Source organism: Papio anubis, chromosome 17 (assembly GCF_008728515.1).
Source record: "Papio anubis isolate 15944 chromosome 17, Panubis1.0, whole genome shotgun sequence".
In the NCBI taxonomy this organism is placed as follows: Eukaryota; Metazoa; Chordata; class Mammalia; order Primates; family Cercopithecidae; genus Papio; species Papio anubis.
Genome location: NC_044992.1, coordinates 46287252 through 46308484, shown reverse-complemented (window position 1 = coordinate 46308484; position 21233 = coordinate 46287252). Strand labels below are relative to the sequence as shown.

The following is a 21233-nucleotide window of genomic DNA, read 5'->3' as shown; positions in this document are numbered from 1 at the left end:
ATGTGCTAGACATTGTGCTGCATGCAGATTTGAAGTCATCCCTGTCCCAGGGCTCCCAAGAGTCCGCTGCCCACTTTCCCAACAAGACGCACCCTAGTAGTTCTATTGCCACTTCTGAGAGAGCCCTCCCAGAGTGTGGCTGCCATTCATCCCCCGGCAGCACCTGGCCCTCATTCTGCCTGCCCCTCATTTCTGCCCTCCGAATCTGAGATGGGGCAGTGCTCCTTCCTTCCCAGGAGAGGCTGCTTCTGCCTCGTCTCTGATCTGCTGCAGTGGGAGTTGTCAGTACTAAGAGCAATGACTCAGACTTAGTTCAGGAGAGACCGCTCTGAAACACAAAGGCAGCAGGCCAGGAAGGACATCCAAAGGTCATGGCATCCAGCCCCCTGCCTCCGCCATGCTCGCCCCACCTCAGCCTTCTGATGTCCAGACTAGATGGGCCCCGCAGTCCTCCAACTGCCCTGGCTTCCTCGGTTGCCAGCACTACAGGTTCCCCTGGGAATTCTTCTCTGTATCTAGTTAACATCTCTTTGTCCAGGAATCACCACTTCTGGGTTGGTTCCCCCACAGAATACCAGGCTCCAAATGGCCAAGGAGAGTGAGAGAAGGAAGCAGTTTTCTTCTGTCTGCCTCAGAGAAAGCACGGGAAGGGACAAATTTCCCAGAAGAAAAGAGGGAAAGATAAATAATAGACTTTCCTTGACTAGACGTGGTGACATGTGCCTGTCTGTAATCCTAGGACTTTATCAGGGAGGCCAAGGCAGGAAGATGGCTTGAGGTCAGGAGTGCAAAACGAGGCTGGGCCAACAAAGTAAGATCCCATCTCTACCAAAATAAAAACTTTTTTTTTTTTTTTTAAATAAAACTTTCCTGTCTTGTCTGGGCTAAGTGCCACTCTGTACTATCATCTCATTCATTCTAGCAGTGGGGTAGGCACAACTACTGTTTTTCAGATGAAGAAACCAAGGCTGTAGGCCTGACGAGGTGGCTCACGCCTGTAATCCCAGCACTTTGGGAGGGCGAGGCAGGTGGATCACCTGAGGTCAGGAGTTCCAGACCAGCCTGGCCAACATGGTGAAACCTGTCTCTACTAAAAATACAAAAAATTAGCGGGGCATAGTGGTGGGCGCCTGTAATCCCACCTACTCGGGAGACTGAGGCATGAGAATTGCTTGAACAAGGAAGCGGAGGTTGCAGTGAGCCGAGGTCCTGCCACTGCACTCCAGCCAGGGTAACAAAAGCTAGACTCCGTCTCAAAACAAACAAACAAACAACAACAAAAAAAAAACAAGGCTCTAAAAGATTGCGTTATCTGCCCAAGGTCACACACTTAATTAGTGACCATAGCGGTACTGGACGCTAAGGAACCCAAAGCCCTGCTCTTTGGGAGGAGACAGGGGCATCTCCCCCAGAAGATCTCCAAACTCAGAAGAAGGCCCTCAGGATAAGTGGAGGGCCTGATGTCCCTGTCTCAGTGCTGCAAGCATCCCAACGTCTGAGCTGCCCTGGGAGGGGAGGCTGGACTGGCCTGGGCTGGGCAGGAGGGAGAAGGACAGTCCAGTGGGGGATGGGAGAAGGTTGGCCATGAACAGGCCTTCGGGGAGAATGATTTGATGGCGCTCAGGCTCCATTCCATCTTCCTCAGGAAATCTCGAAGTCAGAGCCCCTACAACCATGAACCCTCACTGTGCCCTTGTCCTACTTCTGCCACTGGCAAATAAATCTCTATTCCTGGACATGGTAACCTGAGTAGGGCTCCAGTGGTGAGCTCATGCTTGGGAGGGTAGAGATCCTATGAATGACTGTGTGCATGGTGTGGGGGTGGGGGGTGGAGGGGAGGTGTTCACCCCACCCCTCGACTTCCAGGCTAGCATAAGGGCCCCCTTCAGCACCCCAGGCCCCCCATGTGGCACCCCCCACCCACAATCTTACCACCCACAGCAGAGGAGAAGGGAGACTTAAACCCAGAAGTCTCTCCACCCACACCAGGGAAAGGTTCTCTCAGCCACCAGTGCATCTCCCTTTTCTTGGGCAGACCAAGAGAAGCCAGATCTGCTGGTCAGAGCCAGAAGGGGCAGAAGAAAAGGGGGCTGGAGATGAAGGACGGGGACCTGGGAAAATGGGTCCCACATAATCAACATGCATTAGTAGAGGTATCTTGGTCAGGTGTGGTGGTTCACACCTGTAATCCCAACATTTTGGGAGGCTGAGGCGGGAGGATCACTTGAGCCTAGGAGTTTAAGACTAGCCTGGGCGGCCGGGCGCGGTGGCTCAAGCCTGTAATCCCAGCACTTTGGGAGGCCGAGGCGGGTGGATCACGAGGTCAGGAGATCGAGACTATCCTGGCTAACATGGTGAAACCCCGTCTCTACTAAAAATACAAAAAACTAGCCGGGCGTGGTGGTGGGCGCCTGTAGTCCCAGCTACTTGGGAGGCTGAGGCGGGAGAATGGCGTGAACCCGGGAGGCGGAGCTTGCAGTGAGCCGAGATCACGCCACTGCACTCCAGCCTGGGAGACACAGCGAGACTCCATCTCAAAAAAAAAAAAGAAAAAAAAAAGACTAGCCTGGGCAACACAGTGAGACTCCATCTCTACAAAAAAATGTAAAATTAGCAGGATGCAGTGGCATGTGCCTGTGGTCCAAGCTACTTGGGAGGGTTGAGCCCAGGAGGTCCAGGCTACAGTGAAGTGTGATCAAGCCACTGTACTACAGCCTGGGCAATAGAGCAAGATCCTGTCTCAAAAAAAAAAAAAAAAAAAAAAAAGAAGGAGAAAAGGAGAAGGAGGAGAAGAAGAAATATTGAAATTATCTTGAATGGGTGCAGTGGCTCATGCCTGTAATCCCAACACGTTGGGAGGTCAAAGTGGGAAGATCACTTGAGCCCAGGAGTTGGAGATCATCCTGTGTAACTCTGTCTCTACCAAAAAAATTTAAAAATTAGCCAGGCATGGTGGCTTACGCCTGTGGTCCCAGCAACTAAAGAGGCTGAGGTGGGAGGATTTCTTGAGCCCAGGAGTTTGAGACTGCAGTGAGTTATGATTACACCACTGCACTCCAGCCTGGGTAAAAGAGTGAGACCTTGTCTCTAAATAAAAGATTAAAAAAAAAAAAAAAAAAAAAAAGAGAAGGTTATTGTCAGACCAGGTGAAGAGAGGGGCATCTTGGAGGGTGAGGACCTCTTCCCCCACCTCTCCGTATTATCCCCTGATCTAACTCCAGTTGTGGTAGGATCTTTAGGAGGGGAACGTGTCTTAGAGAAGTTTGGGGACTTTGGGTGTGAGGACTGAGGACCCATCTCTGCTGAAGTTCAGACAGCAAGACTGGAAGGAGATAGAGCCATCCTGCTTTCCATCACAAGGAGGAATTGTCCGGCCTGGCCTTTGACACATACACCATAGTCCAGGTGTGTATATTTGGAGAGAGCCTTTTCAGGGTATAGAGGCATCTAATTAATGGCACAGATGGGTCCCCATTCTTTCTTCACCAACCTCTGGCATCTAGCAATCTTCGCTCTCAGGAAGTCCTAACTTCGATCTCACTCTCAGCTATCTTGCTGCGGCCCCAACCTATTTCTAATCCCTGCAACCCATCCAGACTCTACTATGATCTCCCCAAGCTTCCCTCAATCTGGTCACGCCCCTCCATACCGGGTTTTTCAGTGTGAAACTCCCTCCTCCGCTTCTTTCCCCACCAAGCCCCGCCCCATCGTGTCGAGCCCCCCAAGACTCCGCCTAGCTCGCCCTCCTGGCCACCGCGGCAGCCAATAGCTGAGAGCCTGATTTGCAGGGCGGCGCGGGGGAGCGGCGGAGGGCAGGGGGCGGGACCAGGCGACCTCCTAAATCAAAGTTGGGCGGCGAGGACTGGGCGGAGGGGCCGCCGGGTGCCGGGCTGGGTCCGGCGGGGGAGGGGAGGGGATGGGGGGCGGGCGCAGAGGACGGCGGAACCGGCCGGACACGGACAGCTCCTTGGCTCCCTCCCTCGGCTCATCCCCGCCACCCCACTTCCCTCCTCCCCGCGCTGCGAGCAGCATCCTCTGCAGACCCTCGGTCCTCGCGCCCGGGGTCGTCCCGCTCCTGCGGCTCGGCGTGGTCGCCTCGCCTCGCCCGCCACCCCGGCAACTTTCTCCGCCTGAGCCCGCGGGTTGGGGGCTGCGGTGCCCGAGGCTAACTGGGGGCAGCCTCTGGAGAAGAGCTTCGGAGTCCCGGAAACGCCGGCCACCCGCAGCCTGCCCGCGGCGGGCCTGCCGTCGGATCTCGGCACCCTCTCCTCCCCTCTCCCCGAACCATGACCGAGATGAGCGAGAAGGAGAACGAACCGGATGATGCGGCCACTCACAGTCCCCCAGGGACCGTCTCCGCCCTCCAGGAAACCAAGGTAACTTGGGGGGCGCGAGGCCTGTCCCCGCCCCGTGCGCCCCGGACCCGGGCGCCCTCTTCCTGGCGGGGTCCTCCTGTGGGGCCGGGCGTCCGAGGGTCGCGGTCGCGAGGCCGGCATGACCACTGAGACTCTGCGCCGCTCCCGGGGGGAGGAGTGGGTTGGCGACGAAGGGCCACGAAGACCCCCCAATCACACCAGCACCGCACGCCCGCGCGCGCCATCGCGACCTTCCGGGGAGGCGGCCACTGGTCTTCGTTGGAGAGATGGGCGCAGCGAGGCCGGAGGGCGCGCGTGGAGCGGTGCGGGCGGGGTACGCGCCCGGCTGTGCGTGCGAGGCGCACCCTCCAGCGGCCGCCGGGTCCCAGTCCCGGGCTCAGTCCGCGCCTCTGTCCTCGCTGGTGTCTCTGAATTTGTCTCTACAACCTGCGTGTCTGTGTCTTGGTGTCTGTGTGCGTCTCTCCCCGTCTCTCCCGGCGCCTCCTGGTGTTTATCTCCGCGTCTCAGCGTGTCCCTCCCTGCCCCTCCGCAGTCCTGCATTCCCCGCTCCTAGCCCGGTTGGGCTCGGGGAAGCGAGGCCGCGGCCGGGGGTGCGCAGCTGCGGAGTCCGCGCGGGGGCCTGCGGCAGCGCCAGCCGTCGGTCACCGGCGGGGACGGGGGCCTGCGGTTGTGGCTCCGGACCAGAAAGACAGGCAGCCCCACTCCCCACCACGGGAGCGGGACCAGGGGAGGGGGAGCGGGTAGAAGCAGAAAGAGAAGTAATTGTAATTAATGAATGTCATCATTAATCCTAATTATGGATGATTGTTACTCCTGCGGGAGTCACCGTGAATAAATTACTCCCCGCGAAGGCGGGCGGAGCCCAGACTCCTGGCGCTGAAAGTAGGGGGGGGGAGGCCGCCGCTCACACTCAGCACTCCCCCCACCTCTAATCCGTCTGCTCCCTTCCCAAGTTCTAGGTGCTGGCGACTGGCCCGCGAGAAGTTCTGTTTCTGCGGGAGTAACCTGAGCGGGTCTGGGGATGGGGCAGAAAGGGCTGTGCCAAGGGCGCGCCCTGTCCCCTCCCAGACTTCAGGCCAAGACCTCTTCCCTCCCCCTTTCCCCGGTATTTTGTTCCCATCCTGCTCCTGTTCTCCAGAGGCGAAAGGGGACAGTGAGGACCAGAAATGATGGGAGCCTGGGCTCTGGAGGCATGGCTCGCTCTCTGGGCTTCTTCCCACTGTCCCCCTTCCTCCTTCTTCCATCTTGACCATCCCGCAGGAGCTGAGGTTAATTCAAGGTCAAGGTCATCAAGGGAGTGATCGGGAGGAGGAGGCCGTAGGGTCAGGGTGGACTCTGGCAGAGGCACCCCAGGGAGCCCCCATCCTACACCAGGGGACCCAGCGGGTCTCCATGTTCAAGTCTTCACATGCACGCCTGACCCTCTCTTGCCCCCTTCTAAAAATGAGACTTTGGTCTGTCAGGCCACAGCTGTCTCCCCTTTAGAGAGCCGAGTCTCAGTCTCTCCTGGGAAAGGACTAAGATGTTTGGGTGGGAGGATATTGCTTGGAATATTTGTAACAACTTCTGTCAAGCAGAGGGTCTGGGAGCTGAACCTCACCTAAGTCCAATGCCCCGACCTCGGTTGCCCTCTAGTTACCCTGGGAAGACATACACAGTCCCCCTGCTTGCCTCCAGGGCACTGAGGGCCTTCCCAGGCCCTGCCCTGTTCCCCACAGGGAGGCCTGTCCTCTCCAGCCCCCTCTGTGGGAGCTCTGGAAGGTGGGCAGGAGTGCGGGGTGGTGCTGCCTCAGTACTCCAGGAAGCCGCCTGCTCAGCTGTGTGGGGAGGGGCGGTCAAGGCCTGCAGATCGGCACCTCTCCGTCTTCCCAGGTCAGGACCCTCCAATGTTGTCACCTCTGGGTCTGAGCTTGGAGATCCAAGGACAAGGGGAGGGGAGGGGTTACACCTCTGATCGGGCCCCTCTGTGCCAGGCCAGCTGGAGCCCTGGCCCTCCGCCCCTCCCGTATACATCACACTTGTGAAGGATTCTGCACGAACACAGACTGGGCTGTGGGTCAGGTTGGGGGTATTCAGCAGGGCAGAGGTGGGCAGAGAGAGAACTCAGGACCCCTGCTAGCCTTCTTCCATCCCACACCTCAGCCTGGCCCAAAGAAGCTCCTGTCTCCAGACTGTGTGGGTGGAGGAGATGGAAGACAGTGCGGTTGGGTGCTGCCCAACCAGCTCAGTGTGAGGCAGGTACAACAGAGGGGGCCAGTGCCCATTAGGCAGTGATGCCAACATTCCAGCCGCATTCATCAGTGTTGTTGCCCCCTGGGAATCACTGGCCAGCCTCCTGCTTGCCCCCAGGCTGAATCAGCCCTGCACCCAAGCCACTCAACAACCCTCCTAGTGAGTCCTCCTCTCTTGGTCTCCATCCCTTCTTACCACATAGGGCCTGCCCATCACCCTTTGTTGCCACCCCTGGGAGGACCACCCCATGCCATCTCTGCTCTGAGTCAGCTTGCACCACGTCCGCCACCACCCACTGCCAGATGCCTCATGCCCTTTCAGGAGATGCTGTGGGGAATTGAGGAAATAAGGGGCCGTCCAGAGTATGGGGAGGTGGGGAGGAAACAGGCAGGCCCGCTCCTGTCTCTGGGAGGGGGTTCAGAAGAACAGACTCGGTGGTCCAGGCTCCAAGCTGGACAAACTCTGGGTGCGTTGGGAGGGAAGAGTGACCAGGCAGGCCCACTTGCCAAGGTACATGTCAGCTTCTCCCCATGCCAGAGAATGGGTCCCAGGGAAGTGAGGGCACCAAAAATATAGTGGGGGGAAGAGGTGGGAAAAGGTCCTCTCCAGGAATGAGGAGGCCCAGGAGCAGGAATACCTGGCCTGGCTAAGCCAAAATGTGGTTTGGGTAGCCAAGCCAGACGTCTCTGGAGTGGGCAGGCATCAAGTCATTTGGCAGAGATGCCCCAACCCAGACCTGGAGCCACAGTCTGCCATTTGCCAGCCACCCCAGGTGGCATGCCATTCCTTCCCGCTTCTCCACCGCCCCCCCGCCCCCGGGATCTGGGGCTCACAGCCAAGCCAGGGAATTGGCCGGCAGAGTCGGGGCTGCCCTGGTACCCTGGAACATTCTGTTCCAGAGGCCTCTGGTACCCAGCAGAGGTGGCTCTTGGCACTGAGACCAGGGGGCACCAGGAAAGGGTACAGCCTCAAGGGTAGGGAGACTTGGAACCTCCTCCAATGATGATTACTATGGAAACAAGGGCCTGGGGATGGGGGGAACATGATAGATGATGTCTTCAAATATTTGAAGGGCTGAAGTGTATGAGAGGGAGTAGCCCTTTCTGGAGCCAAGGGAGGAACAGGGCTGATAGGCGAAAATCCCCGGGAGGCAGGTTTCAGCTCTATATAGGGAAGCACTTTCCAGCGATTGGAGCTGCCCAAAGATGGAATGACTGTCCCAAGAGAATACTTGCTTCCCATCACAAGAGGTGACCAACTCTTGAGAGGGGACGTGGCCAGGGCATCTCAGGGTGATAAGTTGGGGTCTGCTCTAGGTGACCAGTCTTCCAGGTCCCTTCTCACCCTAAACTCTGATTGACCTGATGGACAAGCTCCTGGCACAGCTGAGAGGTGAGGGTGAGGGCCCAGGCAGGGCCCAGTGCAGCAGGATGCTCCTGGTGCTTTGGGCTCAGCAGCCGGAGCTGCCGGTTCAAGTCCTGGCTCTGCTGTTTACCAGCTGAGGACTCCTGGGTAGGTAATTGAACCCTTATGAGCCTCAGTTCCTCATCTGAAAAGTGGGACAGTAATTATCACTACCTCCAAGGGCAGCATCAGGATTAATGAGATGCTGCATATAAAGTGCTAGCTCAATTCCAGTGTTCTGACCACAACAGCCCCTCAGAGTTGTAAGTTTTTGGGGATATTTGGACCTAGAGCCTTGTATTGCTTAGAGAGTGTCTCATCTTGGCCGGCGCAGTGGCTCATGCCTGTAATCCCAGCACTTTGGGAGGCCGAGGTGGGTGGATCACGAGGTCAGGAGTTCGAGACCAGCCTGGCCAATATGGTGAAACCCCATCTCTACTAATAAAAATACAAAAAATTAGCCAGGTATGGTGACAGGTGCCTGTAATCCCAGTTACTTGGGAGGCTGAGGCAGGAGAATGGCTTGAACCTGGGAAGTGGAGGTTACAGTGAGCCGAAACTGCGCCACTGCACTCCAGTGTAGGCAACAGAGCGAGACTCCATCTCAAAAAAATAAAAAAAATAGAGTATCTAGTCTTCCCAGTCTGGCACAGTGGCTCACGCCTGTAATCCCAGCACTTTGGGAGGCCAAGGTGGGCAGATCACGTGAGGTCAGGAGTTTGAGACCAGCCTGGCCAACATGGTGAAACCCCATCTCTACTAAAAATAAAAAATTAGTTGGGTGTGGCAGCACGCGCCTGTAGTCCCAACTACTGGGGAGGCTGAGGCAAGAGAATGGCTTGAACCCGGGAGGCGGAGTTTGCAGTGAGCGGAGATCATACCATTGCACTCCAGCCTGGGTGACAGAGTGAGACTCCATCCAAAAAAAAAAAGAGTATCTAGTCTTCCCTCTTGGAGGTGGGGAAACTGAGGCTCAGAGAGAAGAAGTGAGGTGATTTTCCTTCAGGTAGCAGGTTTAGTTTTGCCCCCAGCCCCAGCACATCCTCCAGTGACCCGGTGTGCTCCATGCCTGAGGTCCCTGGACAGAACAGTGAATGGTTCACCTGCCTCTAGGGGCCCATCTGAGCCCCCAGAGCCACACTCAGTCCTGGCTGGCCCAGAGCCTGACCTGGGCTGGGTTTTGTGTTCTCATTAATTGTCTCTCCAGCCTTCCACCTCTGCTCCAAGGCCCAGGCATCTGGGGCCTGGAGCCTTGCTTCTCATAGATACACAAAGAAGCCCACAGTGCTATCCAGGAAGCTGGGTTTGGAAGGCATTGAGCACTTCAGTGTGCCAGACACCCCAGGGCTTTGGCCTCCCAGCTGGCACACCAGAGCCTGCCTTGTGCCCAAACATCCCCTCTGCTTCCCCCTCTGTCTTGCTGCCTGCTGGCCTCCCGGAGGCTGGAGGGGCCACCACTTCCATCCCCTTGGCAGGGTGGCCAGGCAGGCAGCCATGGCACACAGGCTGCCCAGCGTGCCAGCTGGGAACCCTGGCCAAGTCCCTCTGCCTGGAGCCAGGCTGCTGGCCCCTGTTTCTGTCTCTGGTAGAAAGGAGTGGGCAGGCGTAAGGCGGCCCTCAACGGGAAAGGAGACAGACGGCCAAGGCTCTGGGTCAAGAGGTTTCCAGACCTCTCTCTGGGAAGACTCAGTAGGGTGTGTTTGAGTGAGAGGTGGAGATAGCTCTGGCCTCACTGCAGAATCGACCCTGCCCTCCAGAACGTAGGGTCCATGGAGAGTCCAGCAGCTGCCTTACGTATTCACCAAAGGCCGCTGACTGAGCACCTACTATGTGCTGAGAGCCTGGGTGGGGATTTGAAGCCAGCAACTGTGCTCATCCTCAAGGGGCTCACAATCTCCTGGGGGAGTGAGAAAAATAACAAGCATCACCTGAGCGGAGGCTGTGGTGGACGTTGGGCCGGATGCAGCGGACACCAGCGGAGGGAGTGGGTCATGAGACAGAATTCCTGCAGAAGACAGTTTCCCGGAGGAGGAAGGGCCAGTGGAAGCACATTGGCAGGATAAAGAGGGTATGGACTGAGTGAGGCAGAGAAGAGGACAAACATGTCAAAAGCTCAGAGGCATAAAAGCATGGATGAGTTCGAGAATCCTCATTTCTGAGCTGTAAAGGCACAGGTTGGAAGGATAGGTTTGGCTAAGTTGCAAGGAGAGCCTCACGGCTGGGGCGAGAGCCTTGGACGCTGTCCTGAGGAGCCAGGAAGGCATCACCCCGCAACAGCTGTATGGAGGGCAGGTGGAAGCAGGGGGCGGGAGGGGAGGCTGTGGCCTTGAAGCAGGCTGGGGCATAAGGGCCTGAACTAAGGGCTGTGAGGTGATGAATCAATGGGAGGGGAGGGCTAGAGAGACGTTCTGGGGGGAGAATCAGTCCCAAGGATGAGGGTCTGGGACGACCACTCCTCACCCCCCACCAGCCTGTTCGAGAACACAGGTGGATACTACGTTGCCCAGGCTGGTCTCCAACTCCTTGGCTCAAGTGATTCCCTCCGGCCTCAGCCTCCCAGAGTGCTGAGATTATAGGCAGGAGCCACCACACCACGCCTATTTTTTTTTTTTAAACTTGAGTAAATGGTACACCCATGCAACAAAATATTTTGTAGCTATAAAAAAGAATGATGAATCTATTTATGTATGGGTATGGAATGATTTCCAAGATTTACTGTTTATGAAAAAAACAAGGCGCAGGAAATATAGTATACTACCATTTCTTCAAGGAAAAATGGAACTAAACCTCTTAAACTTGTTTCTATCCAATTTCACATAAAAGTCTATATTTCTTTTGAAAAATTAGAAAACCTGGCAACACTGGGCTGGCCTTATAGACAAGCCTTAATTGGCTTGAGGAGGTCTGCAGTTACTCCCTGGCCATCCAGTCTGCCACAGTCCCCACCACTCTTGATTGCCCGGCCAGAACTCCTTTCTCCGCGGAGGTCACCCACCGGGCTCTTGTGGCACATGAGATTGTGAAGCATTGTCAGGACCTGGGGAGCCTCTCTCTTCCTGTTTCATTTCGCTCGGCCCTTAGCCCCCATGCTGCTGCTGCTGCCGCCCCTACCTCCAGAGACACCCTGAGGGGAAGCCCACCGTGGCCAGCCCCCTCTAGGCTCCCACTCACAGCTCCCTCTTCTTCTTAGCTCCAGCGATTCAAGCGTTCCCTCTCCCTCAAGACCATCCTACGAAGTAAGAGCGTGGAGAACTTCTTCCTTCGCTCGGGCTCTGAGCTCAAGTGCCCCACCGAGGTGCTGCTGACGCCCCCAACCCCACTGCCCCCTCCCTCCCCACCACCCACAGCCTCGGACAGGGGCCTGCCCACCCCATCCCCCTCCCCATGCCCAGTCCCACGCCCCCTGGCAGCGCTCAAACCAGTGAGGCTGCACAGCTTCCAGGAACATGTCTTCAAGCGAGCCAGCCCTTGTGAGCTGTGCCATCAGCTCATTGTCGGTAGGTGCCTGGGCACTGAGGCGGCCGAGGGGAGGGGACGGCGTTTGGGTGCTGGGGAGTGGGCCCATGTTGCTGCCCAATATATTATTGGGTTCTTGCTGTTCAGGGGCCCCAATACTAACTGTGCCTCTTTTATTTTTATTTTTATTTTATTTTTTTGAGACAGAGTCTTGCTCTGTCTCCCAGGCTGGAGTGCAGTGACGCGATCTTGGTTCACTGCAACCTCCACCTCCCTGGTTCAAGGGATCCTCCTGCCTCAGCCTCTGGAGTAGCTGGGACTACAGGCACATACTACCATGCCCAGCTAATTTTAAATTTTATTTGTAGAGATAGGGTTGTGCCATGTTGCTCAGGCTGGTCAAACCCTGGGCTCGAGCAATCCATCCGCCTCAGCCTCCCAAAGTGCTGGGATTACAGGCGTGAGCCATTGCACCCACCCCTAACTGTGCCTCTTACCCCAGGCAGAGAAAGGAGCACCACCAGGCGTGGCGGTATACTCAGTGTCACTGCTGCATTTACTAATGACTCTGGCTTCCGTGCTCCCTCATACTCTAACTGTGTGAGGGGTAGGTGCTGAGCCTCAATGCTGGCACGAGAATGCCCAACCCTTGCTCTCCTCATGCCATAACGTGCCCCTCCTTTGCCCTTTGCCCATGGGGGTGTCCTCAATTGTGGAACCCAAATTTTTCCTAGGAAACTCCAAGCAGGGCTTGCGATGTAAGACGTGCAAAGTCAGCGTCCACCTCTGGTGCTCTGAGGAGATCTCCCACCAGCAATGCCCAGGGAAGACGGTGAGCGGGGACCCAAGCAGAGATGGCCAACTGAGTGCTGCCAGTACTGTCACATGGGGGAATGAGTCTCCCTGGGGGCTGCTCCTTCCTGTGGGGTGGGCCCTGGGCTTGGGAAGGACCAAGTTCTCCATGGGCCATGACCTCCTCAAACCCTCTGTGACCTCTCTTGCCATAGTCCACCTCCTTCCGCCGCAACTTCAGCTCCCCTCTCCTGGTACATGAGCCGCCACCAGCCTGTGCCACAAGCAAAGAGTCCCCACCCACTGGTGAGTGCCGCTGTCACTGCCCTGGCCGCTGTCCCTGCTCCCACTGTGGTGTGATGAGAAATCAACATCCCTGATCATCCTGGCCAACACGGTGAAACCCCATCTCTACTAAAAATACAAAAAATTAGCTGGGCGGGGTGGTGGGCATCTGTGGTCCCAGCTACTCGGGAGGCTGAGGCAGGAGAATTGCTTGAACCCAGGAGGTGGAGGTTGCAGTGAGCCAAGATTACACCACTGCACTCCAGCCTGGGCTACAGAGCGAGACTCCATCTTAAAAAAAAAAAAAAAGAAATAAACATTTCTGAGATGGGTACGTGAGTCACGTTGGCACAGACAGTTCTTGGCTCTCCTACCATTTCCCTTCTCTGGATGCTCCTGTCCTGAATTTGGGGTTCATTCATTCATTTAGTCATCATTCCTTCAACAAGCACTTCATTAAGCACGTACTAAATGCCAGGCACAGTGCTGGACTCTGAGACACAGTAGTGAAGAAGTTGGAATTTATTGTCTAGTAAAGGAGATAGGACTGAAATGGACAGTCATGCAAATCATCAATCAATCACCATCAGTATGAGTGCCTTAAGTGGGGAAGATAGAGAATAGAGCATAGAATGTGTGCTGACAGCTGGGTGTGGTGGCTCGTTCCTGTAATCCCAGCTACTTGGGAGGCTGAGGCAGGAGGATTGCTTGAGCCGAGGAGTTGCAGTCCAGCCTAGGCAACATGGTGAGACCCTGTCTCTAAATTAAGAGAAAAGAAAAAGCTCGCTGTCTTCATCTGCAAAATCAGGGAACACTTCCCAGAAATGTGAAGGATGAGGCACAAGGGGTTCATCCATTTAGGATCTGGAAAGACTGGTGTGGGGTAGAAGGAAGCCTGAGAAAGGAAGGACAGGGAGTTAAAGAAAGGGCAAAGTGCAGAGCATGGTGGCTCACACCTGTAATCCCAGCACTTTGGGAGGCCGAGGTGGGTGGATCACAATGTCAGGAGTTTGAGACCAGCCTGACCAACATGGTGAAACCCTGTCTCTACTAAAAACACAAAAATCAGCTGGGCATGGTGGCATGCACCTGTAATCCCAGCTACTCAGGAGACTGAGGCAGGAGAATCACTTGAACTCGGGAGACAGAGGCTGCAGTGAGTGGAGATCGCGCCACTGCACTCCAGCCTGGGCAATAGAGTAACACTGTGTGTCAAAAAAAAAAAAAAAAAGGAAAGAAAGAAAAAGAAAAAGAAAAAAAAAAGAAAGGGCAAAGTGGCTGGGGCTGAGGGAGGACGATGGAGCAGGGCTGTAAAGAGACCATGGGTACAACTGGGCGCGGTGGCTCAGGCCTGTAATCTCAGCACTTTGGGAGGCCAAGGAGGACGGATCACTTGAGGTCAGGAGTTCAAGGCTAGCCTGGCAAACATGGTGAACCTCATCTCTACTAAAAATGCAAAAAAAAAAAATTAGCCGGGGAGTGGTGGCAGGCGCCTGTAATCCCAGCCGAGGCAGGAGAATTGCTTGAACCTGGGAGGCGGAGGTTGCAGTGAGCCGAGATCGTCCCATTGCACTCCAGCCTGGGCAGCAGAGCGAGACTCCATCTCAAAAAAAATAAAAGAGACCATGGGTACGAGGCTTCGGGGTCCATTTTAGGGTAGTCTTTTGGACTTTCTTCTAAAGGCAATTTGTGTGTTTCTACAAAACTGTTCTGGCTGCTGTGTGGATTGGCAGGGCTGGAGTGGAAGCAGAGAGACCAGTTGAAAGGCCACAACAGTTGCCGAGAGAGTGTGGTAATGTAAATGAGACTGCTAGCAGTGGCGATGGAGACATGTGGACAGGTTGTAGGGATGCTGGGAGGGAGGACTAGGCAGTGGAGTGGCTGTAGGCAGTGAGGACAGCGAGGAGTCAAGGATGCTCCAGGTTTCTGCATGGGCACCATGGGAGGACCCGGAGCCATCTCTGGGAAGAGGAAGACCTGGGAGGGACAGGTGAGGGGCAGCTGGGGAGCTCAGCCTGGGGCATGCTGAGCCAGGACTAGAGATGCAGGGCTTCAGGGCAGAGCCAGGCCTTGAGGGTGGATGTTCCGCAGGGGCCAGTGGGAAGGTGGACCCTGTCTATGAGACCCTGCGCTATGGCACCTCCCTGGCACTGATGAACCGCTCCAGTTTCAGCAGCACCTCTGAGTCCCCGACAAGGAGCCTGGTATGGTGGGCAAAAAGGGGGGTCTTTTGTGGAGGGGTGTCTGAGCATGACAGTGGGCTTGGGGGCTGAGCCCTCTCCTCTCTCTGTCCCTAGAGTGAGCGGGATGAGCTGACCGAGGATGGGGAAGGCAGCATCCGCAGCTCTGAGGAGGGGCCTGGTGACAGTGGTGAGTGGCAGTGGGCACCAGGGGCAGGAATGGGGTACAATGGAGGGTGCTCCCTGCTGCCTCTCACCCTCTCCATCTCCTGCCCCTAGCATCTCCAGTATTCACAGCCCCAGCAGAGAGTGAAGGGCCAGGACCAGAGGAGAAGAGTCCTGGACAGCAGGTGAGCCTGTACGGGCACTGGCCTGGAAGGCCAGGGTGGGAAGTGAGTATAATTTCTCCTTGTCATTGATTCATAGGAGGGCAAGAGCATGGTGCGTGGGGATTCACTGCTTCCTTACTTATCCTCAGGGATGGGCAATGCCAGGATGAGAGGGCATAGGGGGCAGGAGGAGTTACCCTCCCACCCCAGCCCACTGCCCATTGCACCCATTTCTGCTGTCCCAAAGGCAGGCAGCCTCAGAGTACAGCAGGCAGAAGGGGGCTCCCCTCTCCATGCCCGGCCCAGTGCCCTTTGGGGTGGGTGAGCATAGCATGTACAAGGGCCTCACTTCTCCCTGCCGTTGACCCAGGACTCACTGTGTCCTCTCGCAGCCCCCAGGGTAGCACACTCAGAGTGAGTGGAGAGTGGGGGGAGTGAGGGTGGTGCTTTCCGGTCACCGACCCTGAGATTCTCCTGCAGCCCCCCAAAGCTGCCCTGCGGAAGGATGTGGGGCCCATGTACTCCTATGTCGCACTCTACAAGTTTCTGCCCCAGGAGAACAATGATCTGGCTCTGCAGTAAGTCCCCTTTGTGACCTGGCCCTGCTGGGCAGCTCTGCGCTCCTAGACCTTGGAGCACAGTGTGAGGGGGGCTTTCAGGAACCTTCTCCTTGCATGCTTGAGGCTGCTGAGCCCAAACAGGAGCTGGAGCTGCCCAGGGTCTAAGAGTGACTCATGCTAATCTCGTGTCTCCTGCCCTCTGCCTGGGCTGCCCAGAGAGTGCCTGCTGTACCTGTAGTCACACAATGTCCTCTGAGGGCATCAATAATCCTCTCCCAGTGGGGCACGGTGGCTCACGCCTGTAATCCCAGCACTTTGGGAGGCTGAGGCTGGCGGATCACTTGAGGTCAGGAGATCAAGACCAACCTGGCCAACATGGTAAAGCCCCATCTCTACTAAAAATACAAAAATTAGCCGGGCATGGTGGCAGGTGCCTGTAATCCAGTTACTCGGGAGACTGAGGCAGGAGAATGGCTTGAACCCGGGAGGCGGAGGTTGCAGTGAGCCAAGACCATGCCAGTGCACTCCAGCCTGGGCGACAGAGTGAGACTCTATCTTAAAAAAAAAAAAAAAAATCCTGTCTCCCAGCTGAGGACTGCAGGTCCCCAGGAGGTGCCCAGGGGCTGCTAGGACAGGGAGGGGCACGACTCCCTGCTCCAAATGAGACCCTAGCTCTGTCCTCCCCAGGCCTGGAGATCGGATCATGCTGGTGGATGACTCTAACGAGGACTGGTGGAAGGTGACTTGGCAGGGTGGGGAGTGGAGGGACCCTGGTAGGCACCCCAGCAGCCCCCACCCCCAATAGGCACTGCCCCCACCTTCTCTCCAGGCCCCAAAGACAACCTCTCCTCCAACCACTGGTCCCAGCCAAAACTAGGACCAACCCTTGGGACGTCCTCTCAGTTTTTACTCTCCTTGCCTCAGCCTTGTCCCTCTGCTCACCTCATGCCATTCCTGGCCCAGAAGGCACGTGGGTGGGGGCTGGAATACAGAGAGCCCCAGATCTGGAGGATGATGGCATTGGCGCTGAGTGGGAACTGGGTCTTGAGAAAGCAGTGGTGGGCAGCAGGGGTGGGGTGTGGTGCGGGTGCTCATTGCCAACCTCATCCCCAGGGCAAGATCGGCGACCGGGTTGGCTTCTTCCCAGCTAATTTTGTGCAGCGGGTGAGGCCAGGCGAGAATGTTTGGCGCTGCTGCCAACCCTTCTCCGGGAACAAGGAACAGGGTTACATGAGCCTCAAGGAGAACCAGGTGAGTGCCTGAGGCCCAGCCCAGGCCCTATGGCGGAGGGAGGGAGTGGGTGGGGGAGACAGGCTGCGGTGTGGGGCAAATGTTCTCTAGGAGGAGGCTGATCCTGGCAGCTGGGGGGAAAGTGGGTTACAAAGAAAGTGTTGCAGGGCCCTCCTGCCAGCCCCTGTTGGGGAATTTGGGCTGGTGACCAACAGAGACAGGAGACTGAACGACATTGGAGGGAGCTTGGGTTAGAGCAGGAGCACTGGATTCAGAGTCTAAAGCTCAGGTTTGAATGCTAGCTCTGGCTTTTTGTGTAATTTGAGGCAAGTCCTTTTCCCTCCACCCGCTCTGTGATGAGGGTGAGGCAGGGCAGTACTCTCCAAGGTCAGCCCTGAAGCACTGCTTGGCATCTGCTGATGTCCTGGTCTTGCTGCTGAGGCCTCTACACTTGTGGGATCTGGTCCCATCACTCCAGCAAAGGGCTCTATCCACATCTGACACTGGTCCCATCATCCCCCAGGGGGGGTCCCCTGGGGGCCATGGGCAGGACTCAGGGCCAGGGCTGCAGGCCATGCCAGGCCTCAGCTCCATGTCTCTTTGGCTCAGATCTGTGTGGGCGTGGGCAGAAGCAAGGATGCTGACGGCTTCATCCGCGTCAGCAGTGGCAAGAAGCGGGGCCTGGTGCCAGTCGACGCCCTGACAGAGATCTGAGAGGAGCCAAGGGAACCCAGATGCCACCCTCGCCCATGCCTGGACCTTGCTTCTGGCCAGGAAGGGGATCAGGCCCCCTTGTCCACTCCATACCCTTCCTCCCTCTTTCTCTCTCCTAAGTGCCACTTACTGTGGCTTAGGAGCCTTCTGTACTGAGGAAGATTTTATTTCTTGGGTGGGGTGCCCTGAGTGGGTTGATCCTCTGGGACTTGGCAGGGATGGGGTGGGGTAGGAGGGAATGAGGAAGCTACAGGTAGGTCCACCCAGCGCCCAGGCACCCCAGTCCACTTGCCGGGCTGAGTCCAGCCCTGAGGAAGGTTCCTGGGGAATTTCTTTGCTGCTTCTCCCAGCCTTCCCCTGCCAACACACCCTGCGCATGCCTGGCACACCCCTCTCCCCACAGAGCCTCTGCTTGGGTCTATGTGTGTGTGACCATGCATCTGCTCCTTTGCAAGTGGTCTTGGGAGCAGGCCTTTTTGTGTCCTCGGCCGTCCACCCTAGGTGGGGAGGGGACCCAGGGCCATAGGAAGGTCCTGAGTCTACCTCCTGGTCTCCACCTCTGTCATTCCGTCAATTCTCAGGAAAGTTTTGCAGGAATCGCTCCCATTACTTGAAGCCTGGGCCGACAGAGGAGGGGAAGGCTGAGGTCCCTGGAAGGTGTGACAAATCAGAGACTGTCCCTTCAAGTAGAAAACCCAAGAGCTGGCCGGGTGTGGAGGCTCACGTCTGTAATCCCAACACTTTGGGAGGCTGAGGTGGGTGGATCACCTGAGGTCAGGAGTTCAAGACCAGTCTGGTCAACATGGTGAAACCCCGTCTCTACTAAAGGTACAAAAATTAGCCAGGCATGATGCGGATCTGCCTGTAATCCCAGCTACTCCAGAGGCTGAGGCAAGAGAGAATCACTTGAACCCAGGAGTCGGAGGTTTCAGTGAGCCGAGATTGCGCCATTGCCCTCCAGCCTGGGCAACAGAGCAAGACTCTGGCTCAAAAAAAAAAAAAAAAAAAAAAAAAGAAAGAAAGAGAAAAAGAAAAGAAAACCCAAGAGCTACCTGGACACACGGAAACCCAACTGAGAACAAAACCCTGGCCCATGCTTGGTCAAAGCAAACCCATTTCACTGTCAGGACCCCTGGTCACACAGGAACCACCCGCCAGGGAAGCCTGTGACTGTCAGTTCCTGTCCCAGGCTTTGCCCGGCCGCCCCAGGAGTCCAACCCTCTGGGCTGACCTTTCTCCCACTTCTCTCCAGGCTCTGCAGGGGACAGGGCAGGTGCTGCAGGAGCCCCTTTGCTGGCTTTATTTGCTCCCTTGTTCTGGACACAGAGCCCTGGGAAAAAGACGGGTGGAAGACAGACAAGGAAGGTGGAATGTTCTATTTGGCCACCAGGAAATGGGGTGGGTGGGCATACACAGAGAGGACCCCTCTCTTAATACAGGCTGCTTTTCTCGGTGCCAACCTCCCTCCCCCAAGCTCAGATCCTCCTCTTATGCCCTTGATTGTGCCAGCCCATGCCACCCCCGTCCTGGGCACAGTTACACCCTCCCATGCAGTGGGAGAGACACAGACCCTCCTACCCAAAGGCCCCTGCCCCACTTCTCCCCCGCAAAGCGGGGTCTCAAGCCACACTGCCCTGTTTGCTGCCATGAGGCCCCCCCAGCAATATCCCAGGGGCGGGCCCAATGCCCACTGTACATGAGGCTGCATGATGGGTCTGGGGCCTTGCTGAGCCCCCAGACACCTAATTAAATGTTTCTTGTCCCAGCCCATCTTCTCTGTGTCTCTCACTGGGGCAGAGGAAGGAAAGGGGCAGGGAGGCTGGGAGTGGGGTCTGGGGATACTGAGAGGGACAAGGCTGAGGGTGGAAGGATTCCTCCATCTCTGAAAGGTGGGGTGCTGGGCAGGCGGCAACATAGCAGGGGTCCCAGGCCTCATCCCCTTCCTCCAGCAGCCCGAGGAGGGTGGGGTCTGGGGAGAGCCAAAAGGGGACCTGAGGAAAGTGGGAGGAGGTCTGGGGACGCTGGAGGGAAACGGCTTGGGTCTGCGGTCACTTTCCGCCTCCACCTGCACCTGAGTTGCGCGAGGGCGGACACACTCCTGCGCGCCAGGGCCGTCGAGACCAATCTTGCTCACCCAGAGGTGCCCTCCGAGGCCGGGCGTGCCAGGGGTCTGGGAGGGCTCAGTACCCACCCGAAGTCAGCCTCGCCCCCGCAGTCCCCCAAGCCGGAGACAGAAACGCTGGCGGCGGGGACAGTCGTGGCCCGTGGGGCCACGGGATGAGTCAGTCGCGCCTGTCATCGGAGCCCAGCACGGAGGGGCCGCACCCCTCCCGCCGCCGCGCCCGCCACCCACCGCTCTGGCAGAGCTGCCTCCTTCCCCTCCGCCTGCCCAGCCGCGTCATCGCCACGGCGAGCACGTCCCGTGCTATTTATAGGCGGAGGGGAGCGGGGCGCGAAGGAGAGGCGGGCTGCGGGGGTGCTGGGGCACTGCTGGCGCTGCCGGGATGCAGAGTGGGGGCTGTCTTTCCTGATGAGCGCCCCCTCCTCCACCGGTTCTGGTTCACAGCCCCCGCCCCCTGAGTAAGGTAGGCCAGGTGGGCCCAGACCTTGGGTCCTCTCCTTGAGCTTTCTTTGGGCCCCTTGACCCAGGGAAGGCCCTGGAGGTTGGGGTTGGAGAGAGCCGGGAAAGGAGGGTGGCCCTCCCTCCTAGGATCCCCAGCCGTGGGAGTGGAAGAAGGGGTCATAAGCCCAGTGTGAACGCTTAAAGAGAGGAACTCATAAATAGGCACCTACTGTGCCCAGGGAACCGTGCCAGGAACTTGATGTTACTTAATCCTCTCCAGGACCCCGGGAGGCAAGTGGGGGTGTCCTCCTCTCACAGGGAAGAACTGAGGTACAGCCAGGTTAGGTGGCTTATCCAAGGTCACACAGATTATCCAGCTCAATCCTGCCCTCTTTATACATGGGGAAACTGAGACCTGTAGTGGGCTAATGACTTGTCCAGGATCACCCAGCAAATTCGTGATCAAGCCAGTCTTGGAAACTGTGGCTTTTTCTTCTCAGTTCAGCTCTTTCCCTCCCCTGCCCTGGCTTCCTCAATGCCTTAAACCAACAAAATGGAGACAGAGACACCCTGAGACGCTGGGCCAGAGGCTCCAGGGATCAAGAGCCTGAGAGCCTTGCAGCCACACTTTCTGCACACCCAGCTGTGTGTCTGCCACCAGCCGGCAGCTGGCCTGGACGCCTACCCCACTCCAGCCTATTTGCCGCACTGCTGAGCACAGCAGCTTTTTCGGGTGGCTGAACCCCCTGCAGCATGCTCACAGCCTAGGGCCTGGGAACAGCTGGTGCCCCATTGTAGCCTTTGCCCTCCTCTGTGCCCACTCTGGGGGTGGATGGACCAGCAACACCACTGGCCTGGGGCAAAGGATGCCTAGGAAGCTACTGGTGATGCCATCCCACCATTTGGCTCTGTTGTCTCTGACCCACATGTGCCCTTCATGCCCCCCCACCCACAGGCTGAGCTTCACCTGGCTTGTACTGACTGTGTGGGATGAAGGTTCCCTGGACTTCGGGGAGATGCAGAAAGAGGAGGGAGTCTGGAGAGATGAATGCTGGAGGTGGAGGGAAGAGAGAATCAGCCCCTCTGTGCAACCCCACCCATTTTGCCAGCAC

At 57.0% G+C, this 21233-nt stretch overlaps 1 protein-coding gene across 3 annotated transcripts; it reads left to right on the top strand.

Annotated features, from left to right (window-relative positions):
- Positions 1-3821: 3821 nt before the first annotated feature.
- On the top strand, positions 3822-19326 carry STAC2 (SH3 and cysteine rich domain 2). 3 transcript variants are annotated; one of them, XR_639173.2, is made up of 12 exons: positions 3822-4376; positions 11203-11307; positions 12217-12300; positions 12476-12566; positions 14637-14749; positions 14843-14915; positions 15005-15075; positions 15535-15632; positions 16287-16353; positions 16728-16865; positions 17454-18313; positions 18811-19326. XR_639173.2 is itself a non-coding variant. In XM_003912920.3 (11 exons), the coding sequence occupies exons 1-11, from the start codon at positions 4287-4289 to the stop codon at positions 17556-17558; spliced, it is 1236 nt and encodes a 411-aa protein (XP_003912969.1). In that variant the 5' UTR covers positions 3822-4286; the 3' UTR covers positions 17559-19326. The 3 variants fall into 3 exon arrangements, 1 of the variants encoding a protein (XP_003912969.1); XR_639172.2 differs by having other exon boundaries at positions 11203-11509; positions 12203-12300; XM_003912920.3 differs by having other exon boundaries at positions 11203-11509; positions 12203-12300; positions 16302-16353; positions 17454-19326.
- The last annotated feature ends 1907 nt before the right edge of the window (positions 19327-21233 follow it).

What these genes read in the sequence shown, in the direction of transcription:
- STAC2 (XM_003912920.3), top strand. Translation starts at nt 4,287, where the DNA reads ATGACCGAGATGAGCGAGAAGGAGAACGAACCGGATGATGCGGCCACT. An exon ending in GGAGGGGCCTGGTGACAGTG is followed by an intron (nt 14,916 to 15,004) that starts GTGAGTGGCAGT and finishes TCCTGCCCCTAG; the next exon opens with CATCTCCAGTATTCACAGCC. An exon ending in AACAATGATCTGGCTCTGCA is followed by an intron (nt 15,633 to 16,301) that starts GTAAGTCCCCTT and finishes TGTCCTCCCCAG; the next exon opens with GCCTGGAGATCGGATCATGC.